Here is a 17,542-nt window from a genome sequence, read left to right on the forward strand (position 1 = left end):
CTTTGGTATGGTTATATGTAGTGCACAGGACACAGTGCAGGCTCCATTACTCCGAGGAAAAACTACTCTTTTTACCTTTTACCTCATGACAGAAAGACCTGGATGTTCATAAGCAGTTCAGATCACAGGGACAGGATACCCTGAGTAATCCGATCAGGAATGGATACCTAAGATACGACAAGATATTAGTTTATCAGTCCCACAGCGGGGAAATTCAGTGTTACAGCAGCAAGTGAATAGCAAAAGCAAAAGAGTAGCAAAAGTAGAATGTTAAATAAAAGAATAAATAATAAACTAGTGGACAGTGATATAAACATAAAAAGATATGTACAATTTAAACAAGAGGAAGCATAAGCACAACATAAGCATGCATAAAGCCTATTAACATCTAGGAAGACATTTTCATGAAGTGTTTCACTGGCCACTGCAGAGACATGACTCAGCAGCTCTGTGATGGTCACAAACAAAACACATATCCGATTCCTCTCAAATCCAAACGTTTAGGAGAAACTAGGCCTATCCCATGTTTTTCGTAACTCGGTCAGTGGCAGGCGAACTGCTCTGCCTCACCTTTGGCTCCAAAAGTGTCACGTGTGGGTGTTCCGACACAGCGATGAATAATTAAGGTGGGCTATGAAATGTTATCAGGTTTCTTAAAAGGATCATGAGAATCATTTTACCCATCTGAAATAACAGGCCGCCGCTCAAACAAATAAGTGAATACAGACATGCTGCCTGGTGGCGTTTCTCTCACTGAAAGTCAACTGATGTTGTGTTAGTGGATGCTTTCACTTGTTTTATCTTTAATACCAAATAAATCAATAAATAAAAGTTGGTCAAACTGCAAAAGATCACCTGTCACCTGATTGATGATTCTTAACAGCTTGTTGAAAATGTTCTTAGCCTCCTTTCTTATATAAACACACACACACACACACACACACACACACACACACACACATGTATATGCACTCAGGCTGCAGCTGTGATTGTTGTTGTTGAGATGTGCCTGCAGTCAGAAGTCAGCAGCAGTGTCACTTATGAAAGCTGTCTCCAGTCCCTCTGACACATTCTGTCCACGGCTACTTATTTTACCAGCCAATGAGTAGGAAGGGCGTGGGCCGCCTCCCTCCACGCGTCCCGGCCACACAGCAGTCTACAAACGCCATTTTGAGTGTGTATATGTGCTGCAAATATAACTCCATGAACAGATAAACTACAAACAGTGTGATCTTCGGGGATCAGGAGTGGACATCAAAAGGTGGACACCCAAAGTCTATTTAATATCATTCTATTTCCACCGCCAGGGGCAGTCCAGAGGAGGTTGCATAACTTCCACGCGTTGCACAACTCCAGGTCGTGCACAGCTCCAAGCGCGTCCTGCCTCACCTGTCATGGAGGAAAAAAGCTCCCAAGTCTGACATTACGTAGCCCTGTGACGTCTCATCGGGCGAAGTATTACTTAAGCGACTTTTATCGCTCACTTTAGCGCAGAAAGTCACCGGATCATCAGATAACCCCACCGAGAGGACAAAGGTACTGTAGAGGTGGATGCTCTTAAAACAGTCCATTCATGTTTGCACCGTTGCATTGAGAATTAGCTTTAGTGTATGTGAGCGTTCCTCATCAGAGAACAGTGTGTTCATACGGAGAGTGCTGGGAAAACATTTAGATAGTGTTCTAACGCATCGACAGCCAAACTTTTCTGTCCTGCATGTGGTGATGATAATACACTAATAAGAAGTGTGTTTTATGAGCCACCAAACACAACTATACATAGGAATATCAGGAAATTAAGATGTGTATTATATTTGGACAAACCTGCCTGCATATTACTGGTCTGGTTTCTCAACCTCCTGTTGCATAACAAGATCATTAACTGGGAAATGTGCCTCCACAATGTTTAGAGATATAAATATAAATAAATGAATATATATATATGTATATATATATGTGTGTGTGTATATATATATATATATGTGTGTGTGTGTGTGTGTATATATATGTATATATATATATGTGTGTGTGTGTGTGTATATATATATATATAGAAATATTCTAATTTTTGATAAATCTTTCCTCTATGTTCAGTAAACACATGGCTCTCAGAGGTGCTGTCACCCGGCTGCTCTCAAACAGCCAAAAATGTGCTGTTGTCACTGCGTCCAGAGCCCAGGGCACAGCCGCTGCCGCTCCCAAAGGTACAGCTCAGCTCTTTATTAAAGTAAAAGAACACACACAGGAGATAAAAGCAGAAATTGAGTGTTTAACTTTTTATTTCTCCTCCTTTAGATGCTGAAGAAGTCAAAAAGCCGGCAAAGGCCCGTAAGTTGAACCTGGGTTGTCTTGATACCTTCACACCTTCCGTCACCATGTTACAGTGATATAACCACTGTGTGTGCGCGTGTTTTGACCCTCAGCCAAGGTGCCATTCAACTGGCAGGACGCGCTGAATCTGGAGGGTCAGCTGACAGAGGAGGAGATCATGATCCGGGACTCCTTCCGCGACTACTGCCAGGAAAAACTCATGCCCCGCATCCTTATGGCGAACAGACATGAACGTAAGTGTAGCCCACGTCCACGATCAGAGCAAATGGAGGAGTCATGACTGTTTCAGACTATGACGGACTCATTTATGGTCTAACAACCAGAGCAGAATTGGTCTCTAAGGTGTTTATCCTCATGTGATATCACCTCAGGTATATTTGACTGTCAGTTTTTATTTTCCCAACATGTGCTGTGCTACAGATTTCCACCGTGAGATTGTGTCAGAGATGGGAGAGTTGGGCGTCCTAGGCCCAACTATTAAAGGTAAACAGAAAAAAAACTACATTATGATTGTTTTGTATTTGAAGAACATTATTGTGCTTCTGCCACCTTCTTCAGAAGCTTTTTTTTTTTTATCATGTTCAGATTAGGATTCTTGTAGGATTTCTTACTGTTTTCTTTACCCTGCAGGGTACGGCTGTGCAGGCACTAGTTATGTGGCATACGGCCTGATAGCCAGAGAGGTTGAGAGAGTGGACAGTGGGTATCGGTCAGTCATGAGTGTCCAGTCTTCACTGGTCATGCACCCTATCAATGCGTACGGCACAGAGGCCCAGAGGGAGAAATACCTTCCCCGGCTTGGTGAGAGGGACATTTTCTGCATTTGTACACAACATTTAAAAAAAAAAAAAAATGTTACAGGAGGGTCTCAAGACGGTTTTTCTTTTGTCTTGCAGCTCGTGGAGAGATCCTGGGCTGCTTTGGCCTGACAGAACCCAACCACGGCAGCGATCCCAGCAGCATGGAGACCAAAGCCAAATACAACCCATCCAGCGGTACCTTCACTGTCAGTGGAGCCAAGACCTGGTAGGTAGACAGGCACAAGCAAGAAACACTGGCTTTCCTCATAGAGTGCATGAAGATACAGGTGCCAGCCCTGGACTATGATGGTTTATATGGTTGTTTGGTCTCAGCGGTGTGCCTGATTTAAATTGTACTTGAAATCTAATTTACTATAGATTATATGGATATATAACCAAGTGTCAAGCCCTTTGTGAAATACTTCAGTGCTTAATCTGTAGTTAGTGTTTGAAAACCTCTGCATTATGAACGTCCCTCCTCCTGTTACTCACTCTCCTTCCTCTGCCAGGATCACTAATTCCCCCGTGGCGGACATCGCGGTGGTGTGGGCCAAGTGTGAGGATGGCAGGGTGCGGGGTTTCATCCTGGAGCGCGGAATGAAGGGTTTCGCCACCCCAAAGATTGAAGGCAAATTCTCGCTGAGGGCGTCCGCCACTGGCATGATCCTGATGGATGAGGTGGAAGTTCCCCAGGAGAACCTACTGCCCAATGTGTCTGGCCTAGCTGTAAGTGGCTGCTTTCTTAGATCAATTTCAGCTCCGACAAAACCAGAGAAATGTTACAGTGTGTTAACATCTTCCACTTCTTTTGTCGCTGACCTTTGTGACCAGGGCCCTTTCGGCTGTCTGAACAACGCTCGGTACGGCATCGCATGGGGAGCTCTGGGAGCTGCTGAATTCTGCTTCCACGCTGCCCGGCAGTACACTTTGGACAGGTACATGATATTCTGTCTGCAGCATGTGTGTTTGTTAAAGTCAAGGTCAGTGGACTTTACAGACATAGCAGAATCCAAATCCAGTGGAAGAAGAGTGAAAATCAGCATTATTCTGCATTTTTCTATGTTCAGATCGTCTCCTCATGTTATTGCCAGCCTCAGCTTTTCTAACGAAAGGATTGCTTTTCATGTCTTTCTACCCACCAATCAGAATCCAGTTTGGGGTGCCACTGGCCAGGAACCAGCTGATGCAGAAGAAAATGGCAGACATGCTGACAGAGATCACTCTTGGGCTGCAGTCATGTCTGGCCCTGGGAAGACTTATTGATGAGAAGAAGTGAGTCTTTTCTTTCTGCCTTGTTTTGGCCACTGATTCTGTCCTCTACTTTAAAACAACCAAACAGTTTTCCTTTATTGTGTGTGTTCTGCTCCTAACAGAGCAGCACCAGAGATGATCTCCCTGCTAAAGAGGAATAGCTGTGGCAAAGCTTTGGATATTGCCAGACAAGCCAGAGACATGCTGGGAGGAAATGGCATCGCAGATGAGTACCACATCATCCGCCACGTCATGAACCTGGAAGCCGTCAACACATATGAGGGTAGGCACACAATAGTTGATTAAATCTAGTCCTCATTTTCAGAAGTACTGGCAAAATGTGGTGTTTTGGGGAATTAGATTTGCAACTTTAACTGCAATTACCTGCATCCACCACCAGAGGTCAGCAGCACGGAGGTTATTATAGGTTGGCATGTGTAGATTACACAGCATTCAGAGCAGTACACTTATGATTAAAGGCACGCAAAGCTGATGGTCAAAGATTGAATTTTATGTGCCAGATTAATGTAAAACTCCAAAATATTTATTTTTGTAATTAATTTGGAAAGCAAGGTTTGGAAAATGCCACATCAATTTCAGAGGAATGCCATGATTTTTACCATCAACTCATTATCTTTTCACGTTAAAACAATTTGTTAATGTTTTTCTTTTTTTATAGGAACTCATGACATTCATGCCCTGATCCTTGGCAGAGCCATCACTGGACTGCAGTCTTTCACTGTTGGAAATTAAAGCTTCTCCACCACCTTCTTGAAACGGACTTGATGTGGATTAGTACTGTGCCACCTGTTCATCTGGCCTCACTGGGCAAAGTTATATGTGTAGGAACATGAGGTGCCTCGCACTTGGAGCTTTGCCTAGTGGGATACATTACAAATACCCTATTATGGTTATACTTTTGCAAACTACTGATAGTAGCCGTCTATTACTGTAAGGTCAACCTAACAAAGCAATGGGTCCAACTGTGATAGCATTTGTACAGTTAAAATGCCTGACATATATTCCAGGTACTGATCAGGCAGGTGCATGTAAGATGTGTGGCATTATAAGTTGGTGTATATTAAATAATATGTAAATAAATGGCTTTGAATGAGTGAGAAGATGTGACTGAGTGCAGCTCAGATTCTGTACATACAGATCAATTAATACTGATCTGTGACTGATTCAAATTAAATTATATTGTATTGTTATTTTACATTGTTATCATACATTAATTACTGTAAGTCTGAGGAACTGCCTATTGGTGAAATACAAAAATACCAAAGACAATGGAGCATAATAATACATAGCAAATAAAAAATTTTAACATCAGAGAGTCAAATAATTTGGGCTATTTGTTCTTTGTAGTAGTTTAATTTATTAATTGATGTGAATACTGAAATTGAACATAAATAAAACATGGATTCAGCTTGTTTTCAACTGTAGTAATGAGCTGTAACCTGAACCACTATCCTAAAGACAGACTCAAGTCAACCGTGTATTCTTGGAAAAAGAGGAATGAGAAAGAGGAAACCAAAAGGAGTATCTGAGACAGAGCCGACAACTGAATTCTGAACATAATAAACTAAAGAACACAGACATAAGAACAAGCACCAGTTAATCAGGGTTCTGATGTCTGGCTAATAGCCAGGCCCTCCCTGAGACCTGCCAGCGCCCGATTGGCGTCCATGAGCTCCTTGTGGAGCTTAGTGCAGCTCTCCAACACCTCTGCTAACTCCTGTAGCTTCACCTGCATCTCATTACTGTTCTCTTCATAGACCGTGTACATGTGCTCCTTCATCTGCTGGTACATCTCTGTCACCTTGGGAATAAGAGGTACAGGTATAAGAGGTGGAGAAAAAATCAGAACATTTGCTTACAGTGACAGTACAAGATACACAATGAACAACAGAACATATGCACCAGTTCAAAATAAGCATTTTAGTGGTGCATCTTGGTCAAACTTGAAAGTCATGAAAGCAGTAAGTATAAATACAGTGGTCGACAAGACAAAAATCACCATAAAGAATAGACCCAGAAGAATGAATGAAGTTCTGTACCTTCTGCACTAGTTTCTCCTGAAAGCTGTCCATCACTTTCTGGTCACTGGTGCGGCTGTCATTTATCTTTTCCACCAGATCCTGCACTCTTCTGCTGATGTCATCTATGCTTGAGCTACAATAAGTGTCAGCAAGCAAACATTGGCATGCATGCAGGTTGAATTTGGCTTTAATGAAAACACAGCTACTACAGGAACGATCGCCTCAGTGAGTTCTGTACCTGGTATATCGCTCTTGAGTCTCAGTCACGCTCACACTTGATGACTTCTGTCTTGATGAGTCACGGTCTGTGTCTTCTGTCTGTATCACCACGGACAATGAAATACACAGCTCAACATTTAACATGGCTGACTGATTCACTGTACCTGTTCGAGTTCACAGATCCCAAAAAACAGTCCCTGATTACATTCAGTTTTTTAATCTCTTGGGGAAATAAGTTATCATCTGGGACAACAGGGGAACAAGATGGGTCTGTTTTTCCAAACAGACCCATCTGCAATCAGACACTTGTTCACACAACTCTTTTTAACTTAACTTTTATAACTTAACTAAGACAATAACCTGTAGGAGTCTTGCGTCTTAGTGTCTCAATTAAAAAAAAACATATCTTGGGACTTTTTTTAAGCTTTTCTTACCATGTGTGAATCTTCATGTCCGTTCTTGGTAGACTGAGAGGTGGATGGGAGGTCCTCATAGAAAAAATCCATTTCGGCTGAAAGATATGCCTGTTTAAAATACACAAATAAAAACAACACTAATGAAAACATGACAACGATATAGCTTAACTTAATTTAACACAAGGGGATGGCTCAATAGCACTCACAGTTAGCTTCATACACATTTAGTTTAAGCTACCGTTAGCTTAGCTTAAACTTAGCTCAACCCTTTAGGTGGTAAAATAACCGCAGAATGAAAACAATTTGCGTTATGTAGTTACAGTATATCACAAATAAATGGCTCTTATATATTATATAAGATATATTCTCATATACAGAAATATATATTTAGCGTTAGCTGTTATTAGACCTGTTCGGTTTGTGCTTTCTAGTCAGTTAGCATTAAATGCTAACGTATTGCTAACTAGCTAGTTAGTACCATGGTTTCTTTTTTATTTTCATCGTGTTAATGTTAACAAATCGAAATCCCGCGACCTGTTTTACATTTTTAGTGTTTTTTGTGTTATTTTGTTAAAATTATAGACCGAATACAACATTTTTACTCATCATATTGTGATTTGAGAGGGGAGATGTTCTCACCTGGTTAATGGAAGAGACAGCATTGGCAATAAAGATACTCATAAGGCAGAGACACAGTGGGCCCCTGTAAGGTGTGTTTTGTAGCTAATACATGTATTTTTTTCGGTATTATAGGTGTGATCTTTAAGTAGCAGTATATGAAAATAGTCAAAGAAAGTCAAAATTGTCAGCACTGTTAAATTTAGAACGTGGACAGGAAAAGATTTTTTCAGCCAGGAAGTCTTAAATTTATCATTTTAGATGACGTTAAAACAACTAAGATCTTCTTAGCAAAGGTTTTTTCTGAGTGTGTGTGTGTGTGTGTGTGGGTTCATTCACTGTAAGAGAGAAAGCACCCTCTCAGATCATCTGTGGTGGACTAAATAATCTGTGTGGGATGAGGATGGGATGAAGGACTGTTTGATCTGCTGTGATTGGAAATGTAATCCCCCTCTTCCTCTCTCTCTCTGCCTCAGTCACCTCCCACAGTCTGGATTATTCCAGCACAGAGGACACAGCACACAGCACAGAGGCTGTCTGAAGCGTCCTGATGTCTGGTGGAGGATGAGCTCATGAAACAACATGAAACTAACGAAGGTTATTGAGAAAGATGTCGCTGAAGGCACTGCAGAGATCCAAATGTGTTTCATCTTGAAGCTGCAAAAACCTGGTCTTGACAGGTGGGTGAATGTGTTCACAGGCCTATTTTCATGTTGGTTAAGTAGCTATATATATATTTATACATATATATATGCATCACACTCTTCCATCTGCTTCATATTAAAGTTACTTAAACAAGATATAGATATTCATTTCATTCATTTGGCTTTTTGAGCAGTAGACTTTCACTCTGCCACTCTACATTTTAGGGAGCGACATCTTTAGCAAGTGGATAAATTAAGCTGGGAACATTTTCACTTCCAATGTAATGGAATAACTGCTTGAGGAAGTGGAGATTCTGGGAATATGGACAGCTTTAACTACACAGACGAAGGACTTTCATACCAGTACTTGGTTCAAAATGAGCCACTTTACAAGGAGTACAAGCCTGCTCCGAGGGACCTCATCCAGGTACCGAAATCTGTTGTCTACCTCCTGATGGCTGTTCTGGTCGTGGTGGCTGTGGCTTATGCCATTGTGGGTCATCTCATCAAAGACCTCATGCTGGATATAACAGGTACTCATCTTAATGAAGCATTAGATGTATATCAGAACTCTTTGGTGTCTGCATATGTTATAAAAGTCTTCTAATTTTGTGCTGTCTAGCCTTATGCATCAATTTAAAACATATATACATTTGACAGTACAGTGCACACAGGATTTGTTGGTGCAGGCTGCAGCTAGTCTAGATTTCTCTTTTTAATTCAAGCTTTGGGGGACTTTGTTTTAAAGATAGCAGGGATAGAGATGGTGGCGATAGATTGTTGACTTCTCAGCAAACCTTTTATCCATCCACAGACTGTTTGCTGGGCCCAGTCACTGAGGACATGAAAAAAGAGGGCGAGATTGAAGGAGTCAGCCCTCTGCACATGCCGCCTGTCCTCGGCCACTCCCACCCAAACGCCTTCCACGTGTGGGACCAGAACGACGTCATCATCCCCATGACCTCCCCACGTGAAAGCCCGCTGGCCAGCCCCTTGATGACAGTCATGCCATACATACCTTCATTTTTTCCCACGTCCCTCAGCATCAACAGCCCGTCCTACAATCACCCAATCCCGAAGGAGGGTGATGCGTGAGGCAGCATGAAGGACCCAGCTGAGTCAGCTTTACTGTTAACACCGTCCTTCTTCCCTCTCGCTTTGGGTTTCCTCTTTAGTTGAGCCTCTTTGGCTGCTTTAGCTGCTTGTTTTCATTGACGATTGTCAATTTCTGGGAAGATCTCATGAAAATCAGTGAGCGTCACAATTCCAGCAACATGGTATGACCTGGAGAGACTTGCAGACTATGCATTAAGACTTTTGATATTTTCTACATCTGACTGGTATCGCACACAAGCAGTGATGAAGGCCATTCTGAACACTTGGATTTATTCTGTTGGTAAAACTGATCTTTGTGTTAGAACAAGACAGACAGAAACAGCACACTTTCTCAGGAGCAGAGCCTTGGGACACTGACTGGAACAGCATTTACTTGTTTTGTTTTTTTTCCTGTGGATTTGTGCCAAGTTAACATCATGACTATTTACCTTCTCCTGCCAGACTCACTCGTCCCAGCAGTCCACACTTGTTTTTATGTAAGATCTTTACCTGCTTTGCGAAACTTAAGGTGGAGTTGAGTTTTGAGGAGTTTGTGATCATATTCACCATAATAGAATCCAAATGTATAATTAGTTCATGTTTGGCCATGAGCAGGTGTGTGTTTTTTAACTCCAGTGAATGACAGATCCAGTCAGAACCATGTCTGAAAGCTTCACTGTTTCACCGAGTGATTCTCCAATGTATTACACTTTCACTATATCCTATTTTATGAATACCAGAAGAGAAATGAGAAAGAGCAGTGTGCACAGTACAGGAGGGAAATGGTGTCAAATAAAGGTGAGTGCAGGACTCACAATCTTATTCTGACGCTAAACATATTTCCTGTCCTTAGGAGGATCGGCCTAACTTACTAACTAAATAGGGTGAAGTTAATGTGATTAGTGGAGGTGATTGTGTTCAGGTGACTTTTCAAGGATGGGCTCAGTATGTGCAACATTAATTTAACTTAAAATAAAAGTCTTGGAAATGGATTGATCTTCTCAGCCTATCTATTTCTGCAAAATAATAACTGCAATAAATCCAGTAATAAAATACTATTTTTTAAGAATCTGGATATTCGTAATGAATGATGTTGAATTGGTAACATGTTACAGACACTACATTATGGCCTTGATATTGGTGTTGGATTCACTCAAGTCCTATCTGTTAAACTGTTAAAATACAATAGGGTGTGTAGTACTAGGCATGTAGATCTCCCTAGTTTTGCTTGTTGGCCTCAAAAAACACACCCACTGTTATGCAACTCAAAAAGACAGATTTCAGGGCCCGTTTTAAGCGGGATATTGGCTGAGATGCAGAGATCCCAGGATATTAAAAGCATGTGAAGGCTGTTACATCACAAACACACACATTTGCACAGCATCTTTAATTTATCGTTTTATTTTCTCTCTGCATCACGGATGCAACAATGATGAGATTATTCCACCTTTACTGTGTCTCTCTGGACAAACATCAGCGTATTAACATTGTGGGTTTTTTTTATATTAGCTAATTTTAGGGAGCTCTCAGTGAGTTAACATTGCTCATTCCATCTGTTGAACCTGGAGTGCCTGTGTTCAGTGAGGGATAGAGATTAGGGAGAGAAGATTAGATGAGCAGCTTAGCTTTTAATACAGCACCCTTTTATTACTTTTGAGCTGTGGAATTAGATAATCGGACAGCATCAGCCCAATCTGAGTTTCATTGTTATTCTGGTCGTGTGACAGGATTCATAGGATCCAGGCTGGGGTGTGCAGCCAACAACAGATTGTGAAGAGGAGAGAAGTGTTGAGTGAAAGATTGAAAGGAAGCATGGAGCCAGTGATGAATGGAGAAAGGAGAGCTCACTGCAGCAGTGTGAGTTTGATTTAAGTCCAAACTGAGTGAGATGTGTCTTATGCAAACAGCATTATTTCAACTAATAGGCAAAAGCTGGTTTGCAACAACCAAAAAGCTCAGATGTAGAACTGAAAGTCACAGCGATTGTAGTCATGCAGTGCAAGGGCGCATATGATGGGGCAGGTGGAGGAGGGAAGGGACTCGGCCACCTGCAGAAGGAAGTGAAATTTTTCAGCAGTAGAATGGAAAGAGAAATTTGTTTCGACTTTCAGAAAATGAGCAGCATTTTGAAACTTACAACCAGTTGAAAAGATGCCTTAAGACTGACCTTGTGATGGAGAACTGGATATTTGATTAGCCAATTTTTCATTCCATGAAATAGATAGATTTAACAATAAATACCAAAAAAAGCAAACAAACAAGAAAAAAGGTGGTGTATATCTGGTATATCTGTCTTATCTGGTTCTCTGGTAAGATGGGGGAGATTACAATTTAAAGTTACAATTTGAATGTAACTTTCTAAAATGGCTTTTTCAGTTCTGACTTGGGTGGAGATAGAAGTTTGCTAATCCTATTTCCTCAGGCAGGAGATCTTAGCACTCTAAACTCCACACTGACACTGTGGGACAGGCACTGGTGGCACAGAGGGTTTAAGGCTTAAGTTGGAGCCAATAAAGCCTCAAAGAAGGTCAGAATCTGGCGTATCACTTTAATCACGGGAAATAATGTGACATATTACATGATTTTTATTCAGTTTCTAGGGCAGCTTGACCCTGGATATTTGGTCGGGTCTATTTTGGATGCAAAGGTTATGAGTGAGGTCGAAGCACAGCTCAGGATCCACCTGTAGATATCCTACACCACATTACAGGAACAGTAATAACTGCATGTAGTGTGAGGTATAATGAGCTGTCTGATTAACAAGCAGATGAAAACACTACATTAACATGGAGCCTAACTGCTTGCTGCTGTGTTCACCACTGTCACGAGACGTTGGAGGATTAGCTGATGTCTAGATTTTTGAAGTGAAACAGATGAATGTGGGATTACTGCGCTGCAGACATTTGGTGGCAGGTAGGAAGATATAAAACGTGTAAACTGTATTTACTGAGGGTTTGGCCTTAAAATTACATGAACAAAAGAAAACTCAAAACTCGAAATGACTCGTAACCATCGCAAACACAGCTACAGTAAAAACATGGCTCCTGTGAGATCACATAGTGTCAGTCAACTCCAGCCTGCACCTTCTTCTTTATGCTTCTCTGGGTTAGTTTCAACACATGAGCTAGTTCCTCTTTCTCAATGCAGGCTGCCCCTGTTTGGGTTTTTTGTTTGTTCTGACCTGTGTCTCAGCATTTTGGCCTTGTTGAAGCTCTGTTGGGTTTCTCCCTTTAAAATGACATTGTTATGAATGTTGGTAGCTACTTTATGATCATAGTTCACATTTAAACCTGCAATAACTTTTTGGCCACTTTATCATGGCATCACACCACATTATCAGTCTCTGATATGTCGAACTATTATTATTCATTTGGATCATCTTTGTGGCCACCTAATGTAAGACTCTCTTGGTTCTGTTTTTGGCCTCCACCAGCCACCAAGAGAAATATCTGGCACTAAATATTCCAGTGAGTTCACCAGCTAGTTTCTAACTTTGTCAGTCTGCTGTTTGATGCTGAACAGGTAGTGAGTATACAGCGGTTTTTAAAGCTTTTTTTGTTGTTGTGGCCGAAAATGACACTATAAGAGCTGTGAGTGTGTGAACCTGGATAGCTAAACAATGAGCTGAAACTTGCTATAAAGTCTCTGCAGCTTTATCATCATTTTAAACATGGTTATTCCTAAACGATATAAATCATAGCTGCTTTAATCATTTAATTTGATTTAATTTAAACTGTTTCCAACTTGATGCGATCCCCTTGGGGCACCCACTGATTACAGATGGACACATCCATATAACTACTGTAAATTCAGATAGTGTCTGGTCATCACTCTGGCTGACCTGGCTGAACGAAGCCCGCTTAGGCTTTGTTTTGGTCTGCAGAGAGTTTACGTCACTCGTGGTTAAGAGGTCCTTGCATGTCCTTTATCCTCAGGTGACAGCTTATCCTCAGCCAATTTCTTGTTGGCAGTGACTCACTTCTGTCAGTCCAGCTTTTAGTGTGCTGATGCATGACACCAGCAGATTGTAACTCATCCCAGTTGGATCAGAGCAACACACACTAAGAGTCAGTGACCCTGTGGTAGCCAGACTGTGGTTAAGACAAGAAAAACACTAGGAAAAAACCTCTGTGTCACTTCCTTAGGTAATAGAAGATATTATAGTGTGTCCTGGCCTGTTTGGGGATTTGTGAACCTATTAACCGACATATAGTGGTGGTTTGCACAGATTTTACATACATATCTATTTTACTCATTAAGACATTAAAAGCAGTAAAGCTCAACAATCCAATATGTCAGCAGCACGAGGGAGAGAAAATAGAAACCCATCTGTTCTGGGTGTCCCAGGCTAATTTTCATTGGTTGGCTGAGTTTATCCTGGTTGCAGTCACTGCCAATCTGGCGTCATTCAGCCTAATCCTGTGCTGGCAGGCCAGGTGGTACTCTGCGATGGACCAAAGAGCAGTGATTGTGGAAGTCTTGACCTCTCTTGTCCTTCAACAGCAGCCAACCATGTCAGTGCATGAGCTTCTGATACGACAAGCGTGAAACGACTGCATTTCCTGTACATTTAGGGGCTGGCTGATAGGATCCAAATTCACTGAAGTGAATTCTACATCTCTTATACACCGTTTCTCACCATTGCATCATGGTTTTCACCAATTCATAAGAAAACCAGGCAAGGCCACAAACAGGTGAACGGGTAGAACCACAACTTAAATTTTATTTATTTTTTTAAAAACAGGACTCATCCAGGGATCCATTTAACTAATCTGAAGGAAAATCTAAGATAGTTTTGTCATACATTTCTGCATAACACCAGTTAACTTGATCTGCCAGATCCCACTGTACAAAACTAATTTTCCCATACTATAGAATTAGCAGGAAAGCTTGGGGTAAATACACAAGCCTTGGGAATTTTAATGGTTTAGATGTGCATAGCTGCAAGTTCATGGAACATTGTCATTAATATAGTCACCTGACTGACCAAACAAAACTACTGTTTGTCTCGTTATATTTACCATACTGGTAACAACATGCTTCTGAACAGACCTCAAACTTCTCACTTCAAGTTTAAAAAAAAACAAAACGCAAGCACAAATACAGCTAGATCATATTCCATGTGGTTTGTGTCTCCTGTGAATGTTTTGGCAGAGATATGGACATGTAGCATTTACATGTACAGTTCAAACTCAGTCCTTAATAGTTTGAGAAGTGTTCATACCTGGTTTAGAATGGGGGCTACAATTGCTTATGAAACAAGAGGTGAATCCACTGATCAAAACAGTCCTTAGTAACAAGGGTATCCCAAGCCCCAGGCACTTTTCATTCAGAGGCCTCCTGAGTAAGACTCTACATCCCCATCAGGTGATGTGATACACCAAGCAGCTTTCACAAAAACACATTTTAAATAAATTTCAAAACTTCAATACCACAAGTCAAGACTGCAGCTGAGCTGACAAGACACATTTACAAACCATTTATTCTTATCCAATAAATTTACATGTAAAAACTAGCAGATTCTCTTTAAAAACAGACAATTGCTTTGAAAAATTAATGCCAAAGTTTAAAACAGGATTAGCAGTCATTTCTTCAGTTTCAAACTACACTGCAGACTAGTGTCGTATGTAACTGACAACTTGACTTCTTTTGGGCGATCTACTCAAAGTTCCTCTGGGAGAGGACAGTGCGATATAGCGAAGTGCCTTTAGCCTGGAAGAAGGTCACAATCATCTTGTTCTTTGTGACTTCTGCATGGACGAAGCCTCCCAGTGTCGAAGCTTGGCCAGTGAAGAACTTCACAGAACCTTTTGGAACATGGTTCCAGTGACGGACATCGGGATCCAGGAAGTTTCCAGCACCGCTCACCACATAGCCCACACCAGACTCTTCAATGTACTGTAGGGGGGAAACGGCAAGATGGGACTAAAGGCAAAGCAGCCTCAAAAAAACAAAAAAAAAAAAAACAAACACAAACTTCAGTTTGCTTGAACCAACCTGCAGATTGTGGTCGTGTCCGCAGAGGTAAGCCGTGGCCTTGTATTTAATGAGCAGGGGATGAAGCCTTTGGAGAAGACATGCTGTGGGACCGTGTTCAGACACGGACCACACGGGGTAGTGGCCTGCCAGTAGCAGGAAGTCTGCCTTGTTCCGGGCCAGTCTCTCCTGCAGCCACGCCAGCTGACGGTTGGCATCCACTGCACACAGGGGGCCTCTGGGCTTCTCATCTACGTAGTCGTCAGAGTTGCCGCAGAGCATTATGGTGTCAAGCATGATGATGGTCAAGGTCTTTCCCGTGTTGGGGATGTGAAAGTTCAGCTCGTAGTAGTAAGATGGGAATTTCCTAACAGAGAGCAAAGCTTAAGACTCTGGATATCTGAAGTTTAGGGGTTGCATTTTAGGAAACATCTGAAAGTTGCTCCTTACCATCTGTCAGATTTGTGGCTGTACTCGATCTGGGCTTTGACATTCCCTGCATGGTCATGATTACCAGCAAGCACATACCAGGGGACTTTGAGAGACTTTGCAGTGTACACAGACTCAAAAGTGTCCTGATAGAGTTAGAAGAGAAACCATCCCTTTTAAAAACACCTCCAGTTTTTTACATTTCAATATACACCAGGTTCATTTTAGCTGACCTTAAACCGAGGAGAATCCACACTGTCCACACCTTTGTAGTAGAAGTTGTCACCGAGGGCCAGAATAAAGTCAGCTCCCATCTGCTCTGCTACTTTACTCATTTCTCGAGCTGTAGCCTTCTGCACAGCGGTGATGTAAGGGGGATAAGGCACCCCACCCCAGTCTCCTACAGCCAGAAACTTAATGGAGGTTCTGTTGGCTGCAAGAACATAAAAATAAAAACCTCACACAGATATCCAGTTGTTCACAACTGGAAGAAAGCATGCATGAAGAAGTACTTACTGCTACTTTCCTCCAGGTTTTGGAAGGTTGTAGGATAGCAGTAGGCCACGGGGATGGCAGCAATTATGATGGACACCAGTGTAAGTGCCATCTTTAAAGAAAGAAACAGAGCTTCACTTGGTAGCAGAACTAAGCACAACTCAAGTGAGAATAACACACCTCACCATGACAAGAAATGAAAGTCAACACACGCCTGAGCAGAGAAACCAGAAGCGTAACAAACCACAGCTAGCGCGGCAACATACCATATAAGCCTACCACTTCCTCTCTCCTTCCTACCTCACTGAGCAATAACATGATCTCTAGCTTTATGCCTAAAGGTCACATGTGATTGCCTGCAGCTTGAAGCTGACACGTCCCAGCTGGAGCTAATGGACGGTAATCAAAGCAGCCGTGTCTATGAAGCTGAGAGGATCAGAGGTCATAATTTCTGTCTGTCAAAGCACAGCATTGTAACGCTGCTTCTTCTTAAAAAAGAAACTCTGCTATTTCAGATAAGCTGAAAATCATCAGCCTAAGCAGACCACACACGCCACAAAGGTAAAAGCGGTATCTAACACCTCAGTCCTCTCCCACCAAAAAGAAAACAAAGCAAGAAAAACCAGTTGTCAAGAGTAGGTGTCAGCGTGCAGAGATAATAATGTCGGAGCTCAAAGATAAAAACCACTCACAGCTGATAACTGCTGAATATGACCTGACGGGACACCCTCTGGCCTCGCAGCGCCCTTCCTGCCCTCCTTTTATCAGCATTCCCGGAGGAGAGTGTGCAGGAGGAACAGCTCCTGGACACGCCGCAGGGGCATGATCATTGCTCACACCCTGACTCAGTCCTGGGCCTGGAGGGTCATCTGGTCCACATGTGATCCATAATGGTTATTATAGCTGGTGTCCAGACTCCACTTTTTCCATTTCAGTGTTAATCACCATTTCCCTTCTTCTTTTTTTATTCCATGTCTATGCTTCCATCTTTTAGGATAATTGGGGAATAACATGTAGCTTGCTGAGTTTATTTCAGTGGTTTGGTGCTGAGCATAAATAAATGTTGAGGGCGTGGACAAATTGTACAGTCAAACAGACTGCAGTCTTGTATTTTGTTGCTTTTTGTCTTGTTAAACTGGAGTGCCACATGCCCCTTTTCTCTATTGTCACGCTTCTTTTGTCACTTTAACTGAAAGCAGAACTCACTGCCCTCTTCTCACTTTGATGCA

General features: G+C 41.9%; 3 protein-coding genes across 3 annotated transcripts; 1 reads left to right on the forward strand and 2 right to left on the reverse strand.

The window, feature by feature from the left end:
* The first annotated feature begins 1,455 nt into the window (after window positions 1-1,455).
* On the forward strand, window positions 1,456-5,504 carry gcdha (glutaryl-CoA dehydrogenase a). The gene is made up of 12 exons (XM_070828475.1): window positions 1,456-1,536; window positions 2,092-2,201; window positions 2,293-2,325; window positions 2,421-2,561; window positions 2,749-2,811; window positions 2,959-3,129; window positions 3,225-3,354; window positions 3,638-3,854; window positions 3,960-4,063; window positions 4,275-4,400; window positions 4,502-4,662; window positions 5,059-5,504. Exons 2-12 carry the CDS (start codon window positions 2,099-2,101, stop codon window positions 5,130-5,132), a joined length of 1,323 nt encoding a protein of 440 aa, XP_070684576.1. The 5' UTR covers window positions 1,456-1,536; window positions 2,092-2,098; the 3' UTR covers window positions 5,133-5,504.
* Window positions 5,505-5,939: 435 nt separating this feature from the next.
* On the reverse strand, window positions 5,940-7,146 carry syce2 (synaptonemal complex central element protein 2). The gene is made up of 4 exons (XM_070854337.1): window positions 7,075-7,146; window positions 6,660-6,739; window positions 6,440-6,554; window positions 5,940-6,201 (listed from the first exon to the last, which is right to left on the reverse strand). Exons 1-4 carry the CDS (start codon window positions 7,144-7,146, stop codon window positions 6,001-6,003), a joined length of 468 nt encoding a protein of 155 aa, XP_070710438.1. The 3' UTR covers window positions 5,940-6,000.
* Window positions 7,147-14,879: 7,733 nt separating this feature from the next.
* On the reverse strand, window positions 14,880-16,514 carry acp5a (acid phosphatase 5a, tartrate resistant). Its single transcript, XM_070856142.1, has 5 exons — window positions 16,335-16,514; window positions 16,052-16,251; window positions 15,840-15,964; window positions 15,411-15,756; window positions 14,880-15,311 (listed from the first exon to the last, which is right to left on the reverse strand). Exons 1-5 carry the CDS (start codon window positions 16,423-16,425, stop codon window positions 15,072-15,074), a joined length of 1,002 nt encoding a protein of 333 aa, XP_070712243.1. The 5' UTR covers window positions 16,426-16,514; the 3' UTR covers window positions 14,880-15,071.
* Window positions 16,515-17,542: the final 1,028 nt, after the last annotated feature.

The sequence above is a fragment of the Pempheris klunzingeri genome, chromosome 3, assembly GCF_042242105.1.
Source record: "Pempheris klunzingeri isolate RE-2024b chromosome 3, fPemKlu1.hap1, whole genome shotgun sequence".
In the NCBI taxonomy this organism is placed as follows: domain Eukaryota; kingdom Metazoa; phylum Chordata; class Actinopteri; order Acropomatiformes; family Pempheridae; genus Pempheris; species Pempheris klunzingeri.

What these genes read in the sequence shown, in the direction of transcription:
- gcdha (XM_070828475.1), top strand. Translation starts at nt 2,099, where the DNA reads ATGGCTCTCAGAGGTGCTGTCACCCGGCTGCTCTCAAACAGCCAAAAA. An exon ending in GTCAGTGGAGCCAAGACCTG is followed by an intron (nt 3,355 to 3,637) that starts GTAGGTAGACAG and finishes TTCCTCTGCCAG; the next exon opens with GATCACTAATTCCCCCGTGG. An exon ending in AGACTTATTGATGAGAAGAA is followed by an intron (nt 4,401 to 4,501) that starts GTGAGTCTTTTC and finishes TGCTCCTAACAG; the next exon opens with AGCAGCACCAGAGATGATCT.
- syce2 (XM_070854337.1), bottom strand. Translation starts at nt 7,146, where the DNA reads ATGGATTTTTTCTATGAGGACCTCCCATCCACCTCTCAGTCTACCAAG. An exon ending in ACTCAAGAGCGATATACCAG is followed by an intron (nt 6,555 to 6,659) that starts GTACAGAACTCA and finishes CACTTATTGTAG; the next exon opens with CTCAAGCATAGATGACATCA. An exon ending in AGGAGAAACTAGTGCAGAAG is followed by an intron (nt 6,202 to 6,439) that starts GTACAGAACTTC and finishes CTTATTCCCAAG; the next exon opens with GTGACAGAGATGTACCAGCA.
- acp5a (XM_070856142.1), bottom strand. Translation starts at nt 16,425, where the DNA reads ATGGCACTTACACTGGTGTCCATCATAATTGCTGCCATCCCCGTGGCC. An exon ending in TGGATTCTCCTCGGTTTAAG is followed by an intron (nt 15,965 to 16,051) that starts GTCAGCTAAAAT and finishes TAACTCTATCAG; the next exon opens with GACACTTTTGAGTCTGTGTA. An exon ending in AGCCACAAATCTGACAGATG is followed by an intron (nt 15,757 to 15,839) that starts GTAAGGAGCAAC and finishes GCTCTCTGTTAG; the next exon opens with GAAATTCCCATCTTACTACT.